The 15,160-nt window shown below is 33.9% G+C and overlaps 1 protein-coding gene across 2 annotated transcripts in view; it reads right to left on the reverse strand.

Annotated features, from left to right (window-relative positions):
- Positions 1 to 15,160, reverse strand: part of MIPOL1 (mirror-image polydactyly 1) — a 299,590-nt gene that overhangs the window by 151,737 nt on the left and 132,693 nt on the right. For both annotated transcript variants that reach the window (XM_079912918.1, XM_079912919.1), the window contains exon 10: positions 4,276 to 4,383. In XM_079912918.1, coding sequence (XP_079769044.1) covers positions 4,276 to 4,383 — 108 coding nt within the window. The remainder of the gene's footprint in view (positions 1 to 4,275; positions 4,384 to 15,160) is intronic.

Here is a 15,160-nt window from a genome sequence, read left to right on the forward strand (position 1 = left end):
ACTGATCAATTTGGAAGTAAATAGAAAACTGCTAAGAATAATTTAAATTACAGGGCATTATGTCACCAGAAAAATGTCGGGGTATAGTTGCTTGAAGTTCTCAAAGTGGCTCACTGGCTAAAGGGCTCAATGATGTTAAAGGCCAGCTTCTGCTTCTCTTGGTGTTTGCTTCATAGCTATAAAATTGCTGCTGCTGTTCCAGGCAGCAAGTAAGTGTTCAAAGTAATAAGAAGGGAAGAAACAGTGCCTGCTGCACCTGTCATGTCAGGAAAACAAAAACCTATCCAGAGACACTCTTCCTTCTTCTCCCACCCCTGCTGCAGAATTCCTCTTATGTCTCATTGGCAAAAAAAAAGGCTCAGAAAGTGTTTAACTTTTCCAGCTTCTATAAAGCTGTAAAGGCAAACAAAGGAGACTATAACTAAGAATAAATGTTAAGTTATACAGTCAATAGTGTTTGGCTCAGGTCCTGACTTCCTCCTAGGTTGAAGAGAGGGCTTAGGAAGTCGAATTAGGGATTTGTTTTTAAGTTTATTGAGGTTAAGGAGTCACTAAGATATCCAAGTGGAAGGGCAGACAAAGCATCTGTTAGGATACAAATGATAGATGATATCACAGAACGGATGAAATTAGAAGAGACAACCCTGCAATAAACAAAATACCAAATGCTGGCAAGAATACGGAGTAACAGAAACTTGTCATTCATTACTGGTGGGAATGCAAAATGGCATAGCCATTTTGGAAGACAGTTTGGTGGTTCCTTACCAAACTCAACATACTCTTACCATACGATTCAGCAATCATAGTTCTTGGTATTTACCCCAGTGAGTTGAAAAACTTATGTCCACAGAAAAACCTGCATGTGGATGCTTACAGCAGCTTTACTCATAATTGCCAAAATTTGGAAGCAACCAAGAGGTCCTTCATTAGGGGGGTGAATAAATAAACTGTGGTACATTCAGACAATACTAAAAAGAGTGAAGTATAAAGCCATCAGAAGATATGGATGAACTTTAAATGCATATTACTAAGTGAAAGAAACCAATCTGAAAAGAACTACTACATGACATTCTGGAAAAGACAAAACTATGGACACAGTAAAAAGATCAAAGGCTGGTATATGTTGGGGGGAAGGAGGGATATAAATAGGTGGAACACAAAGGATTTTTAGAGTGAAATTCTTCTGTATGATACCATAATGGTACATACTTGTCATTTATATTTCTCAAAACCCACAGAATATACAACACTAAGAGTGAACCCTAATGTAAACTATGGACTTTGGGTTACACTGATGTAGGTTCATGTATTGTAACAAATGTACAACTCTTGCACCGGATGCTAAAGGCATGTGGATGTATGGGGCATGGAATATGAGGGAGCTCTGTAGTTTGCTAGATTTTGCCGTGAAGCTAAAACTGCTCTAAAATAATAAAGTTTGGGGTTTTTTTCAGAAAGAAAAATTAAGGGAATAATCACATAACCCAGGGGAACATTTATACCTTAGGAATTGGTAGAAAACGAGGCACCAGCTAAAGAATAACGATCAAAGAAAAGAAAAATGATGAGGATATAGAAATAAAGAACTACAAGAAAGAATTTCATGAAGGCAGGGACCAACAAGATTGAAATGTGTTCCTCTTAGGCTGACTGGATTATTGAGAAGGATATGAAATGATAAGTTTTACAGGTTTAACCACCAGAGGTCACCTATAATTTAAGAAAGCATGTCTTTCAATGGAATTACAGTGTTGAAGGCCAATTGTAGGAGGTTAAAAATGTGTGATAAGGAAGGTAAATAAATAAAATAAAAGAGGAAAGAAAGACACTTTATATGACATTTCTTATTAAATCTAATGCCTGCATATTTATGGTTAATCTAAATTTACTTTAAAATCATTAAATGTTCAAAATTGTGTTCACCAAGAAACAAATTTCTTAATATAAGTGGATAAAATTTATTTTAAAAGAGAAAATAATCTATCATTTAATTTAAGTAACTCTCAGGGTATAGATTAGTATCAGTATAAATTCAGCCCCTCATCCTATATGTACCACTGTGTTCTACTTATTATTAGAGAAAATTGCAAATATTATAAAAGTACGGAAAGTGTCATGCTAGCAGATTTATCTAGTATATATTCCATGCTACTTCAAAAATAATGCATATAAGTGATCACCAAAAGTCTAATTTTATGCTCTTTCATAAAAATTAATTTATAAAGAATTTCCTGGTTATTAGAATAAACAAAGACATTATTATTCAAATAGCACTAGATTACTAAAAAGTATATCCACGTATGATAATCATGTATCTGCAATAGTCATCACTTTGGAAAGTTCTGTGCAATGTATGACCATTAGCTTAGATTTTTTTTTTTTTTTCGGTACGTGGGTCTCTCACCGCTATGGTTTCTCCCGCTGCGGAGCACAGGCTCTGGACGCGCAGGCCCAGCGGCCACGGCTCACGGGCCGGGCCACTCCGCGGCATGTGGGATGCTCCCGTACTGGGGCACGCACCCGTGTCCCCTGCATCGGCAGGCGGACTCCCAACCACTGCGCCACCAGAGAAGCCCAAATTTTTTTCCATACCTATATCTAGGACTGTTTCCTTTAGGAATTATAGCATAATACAATGAAATAAAACGTAAAATTTTCAGCTCTCATCCTATTCAAATTTATTTATTTATTTATATTACTTTTATTACTGATACTAATAATAGTACTACTTATGTTAACTTCCAGGTTTCTTTTGGTCTACAGTTTGCCTTCTAATTTTAATAATCTCTTAGAAATATGCATCTTTTTCTCTTCATAAATAGCAGCTGCCACTTAATTCAAGTTAACATAAATACACAACACAAAATGCCAGAATAAAGACTATGCAATTATTACGTAACTTAACCTAGAATTTTTATTTTAGGTTCTATTTTAAATAGTAATAGCCATAACATATAGAGCACATAATATCTGTCCCCTAATGCTGGTAATAAATTAGCACTCATAATGGAAGCTGTCTTTAAAAGATTATGTTACCTTTGATTTGCAAATATACATCTAAATAATTATATACTTAATTTTACTCATACAATAGTAAATTCCTCAGGGTAACTGAAAAATAATTACAGCAATTCTTTTCTTTCCCATTTATTGTTCTGGTCTATATATAAATTCAAGAGAAATAAAGAGAAAGTGCATTAAAGAATAATAGCAAAGTTATTACACACTCACCACTGAGAATTTCAAAATGAAGCTACATACATTTTGTAGAAAAATCTGACTTCAACCGTATCTCATACTTTATAAACAGGTTAAAATTATTTCCACATCAAAATGTCACCATTTTTCTCAACATTGGTAGATGATTCTGGCTTAATGACTTACCCTGCTAATGACATATTTTTTTCATAATCTGCAGCAAGAAATGAATTTAAGACAACAAAGTACAATACAATCCTCTTGATAGCACACCTTTTTTTAACTGTACCATAACAACAATGATGAATCTTTTATGTTTCCTGTGGATATGTTATGTTTTATTTTTAACCCATTAATGAGAGCATAAGCACCTTGAGGGCAGGGACCCCTACTATGTCATAGGCACTATGCTAGGAACTGGGGCAAAGACAAAAAAAGAGAATGAAAAGTATCTTAAGAAGAAAAGATAATTAGTAGAATTGAAATAATGTCCTTTTTCATAATTACAGGATCTATATTAAAATGAAACAGAACTTTTGTCATGATATGTACTCTTTACTTGTTACAAGTTCTAGTAGAATATATTTTCTTCCTCTTTTTTTGATGTAAGTAACATTTTAAGTACTCTTTCAATTCCCAAACATATTCACATACCTTTCAAGGAGCGTCAGTTCTGTGCGTTACTAATATTACAAGTCATTTAGAAAATTATTGTAATAAATATTGATGCAAAGAAAAAGCCCATTATTTAATTTTTTTTTCTTTCAGGGTGGCCACTTTTTATTAACTACAGAAGGTAACAACATATTTTAAAATCAGAAACAGAATGAACATAAACCTAAAGTTATTATTATACCACCACTTGAAATTCAGAAAATATGTTGTTTTCGTGTACACATACACGAGATAAAATAATACCATAACAGAAGGGTGCTGTATCTGTGTTTAAAGAACGGGTTGTTGGCAAACACCACAGCTCACTTCTGCTGAAATGTACACAACTGATATATGCAGCACAGAAAGCTGGCACCAGGGCTTACAACCTTAATTTGCCTGCAAGAAGGAATGGAGATTTACCTTCAGAGCACGTTCTTGATTGTTTTCAGCAGTCAGATGTCTCATGTTGTTTGCTGAAGTCTGGTTCTGCTCTTTCAGATGATGAAGCTCCTGCTCTAGCCGTTTGCACTGCCACAGGGGAAGAATCCCATTAAGTAAAGGAGTTATAGCATTTTTTTCACCAACCCACATGAATTAATGTAAATAATACCATTGTATTCTCTAAAAGACAGAGTATCCTTTGCAATAAGAATAGTAAGTTAAAAGTAATGTTGAATATGAACAAAATAATATTGTTTATAATACTCTGGCAAATTCAATTGCAATTTTCAGTTTGACTTTTATTAATCTAAATACTACCATATAAATTAGAAAAATACTTATTTCTTATACAATTAAGATCAAACTATATTTAAAATTATTTTCTTCATTAGCCAAATGGCTTTCACTATGTATCTGCTGGCTGAATAAAAGTATACTTCTAAAAATCACAATAGGTTCTAAATAAAGTACAATATGATATTTGTGATGACTTATTAATTTTTTAAAATAAAAAAATATATGAGATTTTTCAGATTTTTAGAAATATCTAAAGAAACAGTTGAGTAGAGAAAAAATAACAGCCAGAGTGCTACATGACTAGGAAACAACTAAGGAAACAAGTGTTTTTAATTCCTATTTTGACTAAACCTTACTTTTAAGTAAAACAAGGGATAACAAAGACGTGAAATGACATTTTGACCTACTGGTAATATATAAAAATGTAAGTAAAAAAGAAATTATAAACAAAAGCATAAATGGGCTAATAGAAGCATCTATGTTCAAAAAATCATTGAAATGTCATGCCACTTGAAAACAAAATCTTAATATAAATATATGAAACATTTTACACAATAATTGTACAGAATATAAACTGATATGCTGCATATCAGGACCATATGAAGATACAAGGGTTATTGGCAAAGGAATAAAGTACTAAATCTATCGTTCAGTAAAATATTAAAAAAACACTCCTTAATTTATCTATTTTTGAATTAGGATATTTAACAACCGATAAGTAAGTACACATACTGATTCAAGTCTAGACAAAGTTACTTCTACATTACCTGACAAATGGTTAACTGTCATAATGAATTAAAAATCATTATTATGATACAAAATCAAGATGCAGTCATAATCCAAACTGGCATTTTTTAGTGCTCTAATGATGATTTCTGCCTCTGACCTCAATATTACTCTGCAATCTGTATCAGTATTTCCCAACTCTGAGTAATATACAAATTCTTTTAAAAGAAAACGTCTTATCAAACTCCCGATATTCACTTAAATTATATACGTAATGATGTTTACATACTAATGACATTTTTAAAAATTATGTGCCTAAAACCTTTGTGAGATGACATCATTTGGACTTTATTTGGAGGGGACACATGATTTACATATTTGTATTTGTCCCTTTTTAGTTTGTAACAATTAAAATACCTGGTCACAAATGCAATCAAAATACAAATGTGTTTAGTGAAGACACAAATCATGAGGCATGAAAATGAATAAGACATAGAAGCATTACAATCTACTAGACATATTCTCGATTAGAATAATCATCTACATTTTCAATTAATTTTAATACAAACGATTACATACTAAGTATTTAGAATGATTTAATACGACCTATAAGGTTACAAAGGTAGGGTAGATAATTTTGGCCGTGGGAGTAAAAAAATGTTTCATGGAGCAGATGACATCTGAGTTGGGCTTATTCTGGATACATAATTTTATAAGCTGAAAGAGGAGAAAGAGGAAGAATATAGGAGAGAAAGACTGAAGATAGAAATATCAGGGGTCAAGTGAGAAAGCATGGTCACGAGTTTTCTGACCACCTATTTCTTAGTGTTTCCAAGTAAATCAGAAATGATCCAAAGATAGAAACTTCTTTCTTTCTACATGATACACACAGAAAAATTCACTCACTCTTGCTCAAGAAATAAATGTTGAATTTATTTTCATTTCTTCATAAAGTCTAAATTTAACACTGACCTGGGAATCAAGCTGTGGCAAGCCAACAATAACTTTGAACTGAATAAAACCATACACAAATGCTCTTGTCAAATACACGTTTGTGACTTATACATATTCCCGAAATTGCATATTCTGTGTAATTTTTCCTAGTTTGTTTTTTTAACCAAACTCTTTAACTTTGAAATTTATTTTGAATATTTATTTATTTGGCTGTGCTGTGTCTTAGTTGCAGCACGTGGGATCTTTAGTTGCAGCATGCAGGCTCTTAGTTGCAGCATGCATGTGGGATCTAGTTCCCTGACCAGGGATCAAAACCAGGCACCCTGCATTGGGAGCATGGAGTCTTAACTGCTGGACAACCAGGGAAGTCCCTGAAATTTATTCTGAAGCAAAGAGATAAAACTATTTTTTCATTACCAAGTGCTACACTCTATTAACTATTGTCACATTATGATTTTACATAATATTTGTAAAGTAGATAAAGATCCTACCCTTTAATTTACATCTCAAATTTTCTTGACATTGTCACCAATTTAGTCTCTATACATCTTTATATTTAAAAATTTAATTGTCATTTAAATATAAAGAAAAGACAGGGCATAATACAACAGAAACTGTTGTCTGATCACTAGTATTTACTAAATGAAAAATAAATTTGCTATAATTCTTTCAGATTTTTAAAATATAAAACATTATAACTTTATCACAAATTTTTCCTTCACCCAATCTCATTGCCATCGTTTTCTCCAAGGAACTCCTATTTTGAAGTGCATTTTCATTCAACCAATATTTGTTAATAAGCATTTACTCTGTGCTAGGCATAATTATATAAGTGGTGGTGGATACAGCATTTAACAAAATAGATAAAAATCTCTGTCCCCATGGAACTCATATTCTAGATGGGAAAAGAGACAATAAAATAAATAAGTGAAATACATAATATGATAGAAGGTGAAAATGTTACGGAGCAAAACAGATTAGAAACATATGGAGTACAAAGAGTAGGTACAGAAATTTTTGTAACTTTAAATACGAGAAATTTTAAGTTGAGAAAACAATATTTGAATAAAGACACTAAGAAGACAAAGCAGTAAGTCTTCAGCTCTTTGGAAGCAGTGGTTCAAGCAAAAGGAACAATACGGGAAAGGCTCTGAAGTGGAAGCTTGTCTGGTATGCTTGAGTATTAACAGGGGGAAGAATAGCAGGAATGAAGTAAGCAAGGGAAGAATACTGGGAGATGAGGTGAGAAGAGCCATGAGATCTTACAGATAACGGCTTTTACTCTGAGTGGGAAAGCTGCTGGAGGGTTTGGAATAAAGGTTACTGAGTAGTCCAGGAGAGAGATGAGATGGCTCAGACTAGGATGGTAGTGAGCAGCAGTCCGACTTTGGATGTATTTTAGAAGATGCAACTCCCCAAATTCCCTTTACGTGGTGGTCATTCTTCTCTTCTTGTTTCTGACTTTAAAAGGAATGCTTCTATCATATAATCATTTAGATGAATTTTGTTAGATGTCACTGGTTACATCCGTTTGAACATGTGTATATGTGTAGGAAAAACAGATACCTTAATTTGGTTTACAAATATTTTATATATCAGATTGGTGGTATGTTCCTAAGTGAGACAGACCTGTATTTTTCCTTTTTTGTGCTATCCTTTCCAGTTTTGTTATCAAGGTTGGATTAGCCTCATAAAAAGTATTTTATTTTTGGAAACAGTTTATATACAATTATCTATTCTTATAAGAATTGGTAGAAGTCCCCTATCAAACCATCTTAGCTTTCCTTCTGGGTTCAAGTTCCTCTTTTCAGAGCACAGCTTTTAAAAGATCTCTCAGTGAGACATTCTGCCTAAAAATGTGATTATTTTGTTCTTGAGACACTCTTTACTGGATATAACAGTTATGACAAAAGTTGTATCTTCAGCACTTTGAAGATACTGTTCCATTGCAGTCTGGCATCTATTGTTGCTAATGTGAAGTCACTATTAGTCTGATAACCATTCTTTTATAGGTTTGTCTTTTCTCAATGGTTGCTTTAAAATCTTCTGTAGTTTAACTTTGGAGTTCTTCAATTCTACAATATGTCAACAGGTGGATTTATTTTAATCTTCTGGATACTTTCTAGGCTTCCCAAACCTGGAAAACTCACAGCTATTATATTTTGAAATGTTACCTAGTTCCCATTTTGAAACCCTTATAGGTCATATATTAGATTTACTCATATTCCTTTCATATCTTTATTTTTTAATTTTTTTTTATATTTATTTTTGGCTGTGTTGGGTCTTCATTGCTGCGCACGGGCTTTCTCTAGTTGCGGTGAGCGGGGGCTACTCTTCGTTGTAGTACGCAGCCTTCTCATTGCGGTGGCTTCTCTTGTTGCAGAACACAGGCTCTAGTTGCGTGGACTTCAGTAGTTGTGGCTCGGGCTCTAGAGTGCAGGCTCAGTAGTCGTGGCACACGGGCTTAGCTGCTCTGTGGCATGTGGGATCTTCCCGGACCAGGGCTCAAACCCGTGTCCCCTGCATTGGCAGGCGGATTCTTAACCACTGCGCCACCAGGGAAGTCCCTCCTTTCATATCTTTTAATCTCTATTTCATATTTTAAATCTCTCAGTATGTGTGTGAATTCTGAGCATCTATCATTAGTGAACTGAGATTCCTGATTCTATCTTCAGCTGTGTCTATCCCTTCCTCTGTTTACTTATCTTTTAATTTCAATGACTATAGTTTTCACTTCTAGATATTTCCTTGTATTTTTTCAATTCTGTCCATCTTTTTTTCACAGTGCTCTTTTTTACATGTATTACTTAATGATTTCTCTGTTTAAATACACATATTTTATACTCCTTCATATTTTCCTATTATCTCAAATTGTTAATGGTCTCTTTTAATTGTGTCTCACAGTGGACTGTTTTCTTATGTGGAGAATCCTGTTTTGGTAGAAGTTTTATATTAACCTGTGTGTGGAAGAATTGCCCAGACTGGTTTTGCATTTGCTTCTTGTGGGGGTGACCCAAAGTTTTTATTCATCTAGGACAGGTTTTTGCTTTTTTAAAAATAAATTATTTATTTTTGGCAGCATTTGGTCTTCGTTGCTGTGAGCGGGCACACACCCTAGTTGCAGCGAGTGGGGGCTACTCTTCGTTGTGGTGCGCAGGCTTCTCACTGCGGTGGCTTCTCTTATTGTGGAGCACGGGCTCTAGGTGAGCGGGCTTCAGCAGTTGTGGCTCACAGGCTCAGTAGTTGTGGCTCGTGGGCTCTAGAGCGCAGGCTCAGTAGTTGTGGAGCATGGGCTTAGTTGCTTTGCAGCATGTGGGATCTTCCTGGACTGGGCTCGAACCCATGTCTCCTGCATTGGCAGGTGGGTTCTTAACCACCAAGGAAGTCCCTAGGACAGGTTTTTATGTTAATGTCTTAGTTTGTGAATCCTCACCATGATGGTTATTATATTTAGTGTCCAGCCCTTTGATTTCTCAGTATAATTGTCCCCCTTTGCTCAGTCATGACCAAAGACAAATTTCCTTGTCCCTTTCCTAAACCTGTAAGTTGTCTATTTTTCCTAGATTCCCTTATACTAAAGAGTTGTTCTTTATATGGTTCTGGATATACACGCAAGGGTCTCCATTCAGTTCCCACCTCAAGTCCCATCATCATTCCTTTTAAGGGCAATAAAATCCAAGTTCCTAGCCCTTGGGATCTATATCTGGTCTTATATTCCTAGTTAACTGATATGTTTGTAACTCTTTAGGTTTCCTTTTTTGTTTTTGGCTTCCTCTTCATTTTTAATCTTCACAGATTTTCTCTTTCATTCCTTCTGAAAAGATCGGGGGGAGAGTACTCGCAGGCCAATTTTTATATGAAATACTGTAACCAAAGAGATAAATATAGCTTAATAAATCTATTTTTGTGATGAGGACATTTATCTACATTGCATAGTTGGGCTCAGTTTCCATGGCCATGCAGTACAAGAGGGACAGAAGATAAGGCCCAGGGACCACTCAACGTGGCAAACTGTCCCAAAGTGCCACACTTTGAGGTGTTAAATGATTTTCCATAATTTAATGAATGAAAAGAAACAAGACAAATGCTATGGAAGAAGAATGTCCCTAAATTAAGTAATATATAATTTATTCTATAGTTTCAGACAGCTTCGTTTTAAACTGACACAATTAATAATAACACAGTATCTTCTGTGTTCATATTCTGCCAAACATTAATGTTCTTGAAAGTTCTAATGTGTGAATTAAGACCTAGGAGGTTTTATTTTTTGTACTTAAAAATTTTTAATACTCAAATTGAACTTAAGTAAATGCTATCTGTATATTGTCAGTGTCCTTGAGAACTAGGATTCTCACCATAAGAGACAAAACATACAGATAAAAAGTTAACTAAAAACACTTTAGTTCAGAACTTGAGTTGGAAGTATAAATATGAAGATACAAAGTTTTGCCTTTAAAAACTGTGTGTGTGTGTGTTGTTGGTCCATTGAAAAAGGCTAGAAACAATAGGAGACCCAGTAGCAATGAGTACTCCTAGCACCTACACTGTGGGTTCCAAGTACGATTTCTTACTAAAAATAAAGAACTTCATGGATATATTGTTGACTCCAAGACTAGGACAAGAAATGTACAATGTGATCCAAGAACATATGTTCTTGGTGGAAGTTTTGTATTAACTATCAAAACTAAGGAAGTACCAAAGAAACTCTGAGAGGACTCATGAACTAAACTGAAAATCTCCCCCACTAGCTAAAGACAAGACAATCTAAGCATCAGATTAATATACTAAGAGATCTAGGCACTGAGATCTGTTAACAACATAGTTTTTTCACAAACCGACATATGTTTCCAGATGAAACAACACAAACCACATGTAAAATAGTCTTGCTAATAAAAACTAATCTAAATCTGATAAAGCCTCTAGATCAAATCACCATACTTAGAAAAGACAGAAGAGAGGAACATGTTAAATGATACTACAGAGATGCAATGAATAAACTGGGAAATGCTACAATTGACATACTTTGTTTAAAAAAATAAATTCCAAGGGAAAAAAGAGACAGAAGGGAATCTATAAATTTTAAAAAGGCTTAAGAGTCAATTCAATCATTTGCAATGTGTGGAATTTGAAAACTAATTGGATATTTCACAATATTAAAGAACTGTTTGTTAATATTTTTGGTATGATAATGGTACTGTAGTTATGTTTTAAACAACTGTCCACATCTTTAAGAGATACACAATAGAAGTTATAGATAAAAAAGACATTATGTCTGGGATTCCCTGAAAGATAATAATAAGGAGGAGTAAATGAGTGGGGCATATAGATAAAAAAGATGGACAGTTGTTGTAGTAGGGTGAAAACATCACATAGGTTCATGATTCTGTGCTCTGTAAGATCACTAATAAGAAGAAAAGAATTAAATTTGCCTCTGCAAACAAACAAAAGTAATTCTACAATATGAGTGAGCTAAACACATAAAATATATGAAAATTTAATGGAAAATTTTTATTAAAGGATTTGACCCATATTTACTATAAGATGTTTTCATCAGTAATTTCCTTTTACTCATTATTGTGAATTCTGAAGAATTGTATCAAGCAGAAAATATAGTTATGATTCTGTTTTATTTTATGTTTACTTCCTGAAAGATTAACATGCCTTAAGTTTTTAACAAGAGGGAATTCCCTGGTAGTCCAGTGGTTAGGACTCTGCACTTTCACTGCCGAGGGCCTGGGTTCAAACCCTGGTTGGGGAATTAAGATCCCACAAGCCACACAGGGTGGCAAAAAACAAAAAAAAGTTTTAACAAAAAGTTCTCTCTAATATTGTCTAGGTTTTTAACAGCTGCTGTTTCTCCTCCTGTACAATCTCCTTTCAGTCACAAATCATGTTGATTGCGTTACAATCAAACATCTTCCCACTTGGATGCTATACAACTCTTTCCTTTGCAGACAAAAAATAATACCAGACTCTTCCAGTCAAAACAGAAACTAAACTTTGGTGTCAATGTAAATTATGTACTTTGAACTGCAGACATTTGGAAGCACTTAGGATTATATAAGTTTTTTTCCTTTTCGTTTAGAAGAATTTTAAAAAATCACTTGATTTTAGATTTAAAAATAATAAATAGAATGTTTTTCTCACATTACAATAACTTGGAATAAAGAGTTTCCAAATTCAAAATGGTAACTTGTTTCTTCAAAGCCCTGGCAAAATATCAACAACTTGGTTAAATGAATAATTTATACAATACTGAAGTTTAAAAAAACCAAAGATTAAAAAAGAAAAACAATAATGATATGAATGAGTCTCTGAAAACACATATGCTACAGCTGATACACACATGTGTGAGTGTGCGTGCACATGTACACACAGACAAAAACATAGATTATTTAGTAAACACTCATCGAGCATGCACTAGGCAATATTATACCACCACTTACCAGGCAACATGCCAGAAAATAAAACGTTTCTACATATTTATATATATGATATCTTAATTATATTTACATATACCATTTCGAAAATACCACATGAAAGTAAATAACTAAGGATTTAATAACAAATATAGTAATTAATATTCTTTTTTTTTTTTTTTTTTTTTTTGTGGTACGCGGGCCTCTCACTGTTGTGGCCTCTCCCGTTGCGGAGCACAGGCTCTGGACGCGCAGGCTCAGCGGCCATGGCTCACGGGCCCAGCTGCTCCATGGCATGTGGGATTTTCCCGGACCGGGGCACAAACCCATGTCCCCTGCATCGGCAGGCGGACTATCAACCACTACGCCACCAGGGAAGCCCTAATATTCATTTTAAACAATTAAATTGTTCAAAAAAGATTAAAGAAACATTTTAAATCACATAGTAAAAGTATTATTAGTAAACATGACAATTATTTTAAAAGGTGTCAACATGTATGTAGATACTTGTTTAGTATGCTATTAAAATACTATTTTTGTAATACTGTTTAAGATTATTACATTAGTATTCATAAAAAAGCTATTCATTTAAAAAATCATGGTTTACATCTCTGTTTCAAAATAAAGGTTAACAAATATGATTAATGATAGTCAATCGACACTTAGTGAGAAATTAGTATGTGCCACGCCCTGTTCTAAGAACTTTACATGTATTAAATCATTCAATCTTCATGTGGACCCTATGAATTAGATATTGGCCTGTTTGGTAGAGAAGGAAGCAGAAGCAGAGAGTAATACATACCTTCTTTAAAGTCATGCAACTAATAAGTAGGATTCAAATTCAGGCAGAATCATTGTTTATCAACAACATTTATAAGGAACACACATAGGAAAATAGTAAAAGCAATGGAAATAGCTAGAACTACAGAAAAAGTTGATGATGACATTTTAAAATTTGAACTTTGAGCATTTAGAGATACAGTTAATTTTTAAAGTAGTACATAAATCTGATATAACGAAGTACACAACATAGATCAGAGTGGAATATGAACTAGCCAGTACACAGGATTACTACATTTAAGTCAGTTCATTCAGACCTAATCAAGTCTAAGCTAAATTAATAAAATCCACCTTGGCAATTACTTCTCACCTTTTAATTGCACATTCTATGGCTAACATAGTATCTGAAATCATAATGTTCTTTTTAGGACTATAAAACAAAAAATTGCTATTATTTTATTAATGTTAGAAGTATTTTCTTTGAAATGAAGGCCTTTATAAAAGCTACATACATATATATGTATACATAAATATACACACACACATTTTTACACCTATATTAGTATGTTAACAAATATACTTATGTATGCGTATACAAAACCACACATATATTTATACATAATTATACATATACATTTATATGTATAATTATGTATGCATATGCAAATAGACCTGATATCATCAGGTCTTCACATGAAAATGTCCAAAATATATATTTTTCCTTCATATAAACTGTAAACTCCAAGAAGGTAGAGCCCACAGCAAGGTACCTAAAACACAGGTGATATTAAATATGTATTTATTACATTAATGTATTCCCTGCTTATAAATGGCATTTACCCAATCATCCTTGCTAAACTTGAAAATCATTTTAAGCTTCCTCCTATCTTTATCCTAAAGTTGGAGTCAGTCCTATTCCTTCAACACGCTTTATTCTCTATCCCCTATGTCATACCTTTCATTCAGCCCCTAAGTTTCTCATTAACTGGCAAGTGTCATGGCTTCAGTCTGAAGCCCTTCCAAACTATCCTCTATTTTGGTAGTTCTCAAAGCTGGCTGCAAAACAATATAATCAGGGGAATTTTAAAAAAGAATGTGTATGTGTATGTGTATGCGCATGTGTTTTCAGGTTGCATCTCAGAGCGAATAAATACTCCAAAAAGCTATTTCTAAAATACAACTCTGATCACACTAACTCTTATCTACCCTATCTTGATATACTTTATTAGTTTTCGCACTGCTTACAGAGTTAAGTTTTGGAGAATGACAGTGGCGTTTCGTGAGCCAGACCCATTTCATATTTTCTCATTCCTCCTTAATTATACACTTGCTCTAGTTCAGACATGATAAATTATCCATAGTCCCCAAAATATGACTATGCCTTTCAACTTTCATGCCTTTGCACAAGTTTTTATATATATATATGACTTATCCACACAGCACCAGACCCCATCTTTCCACTGGGAAGCCCTCCTGAGGAATACCATTCCCTCCTTGCTTCTATGGACTCACTGTCCTTCCTTTATGTTCTCATCTGCAACCATCTGCTTAGCATTCTTGGTCACATCCACCTACAATCCCAGGGACAAATCCAGCACACAGTTTGCTGAAGCTATATAATGCATGCTTAATAAATAAATGATGTGAATTTTGTTTAAAGAAATCTTATTTTTCATATTAATTTCCTT

Source organism: Stenella coeruleoalba, assembly GCF_951394435.1.
Source record: "Stenella coeruleoalba genome assembly, chromosome: 2".
In the NCBI taxonomy this organism is placed as follows: domain Eukaryota; kingdom Metazoa; phylum Chordata; class Mammalia; order Artiodactyla; family Delphinidae; genus Stenella; species Stenella coeruleoalba.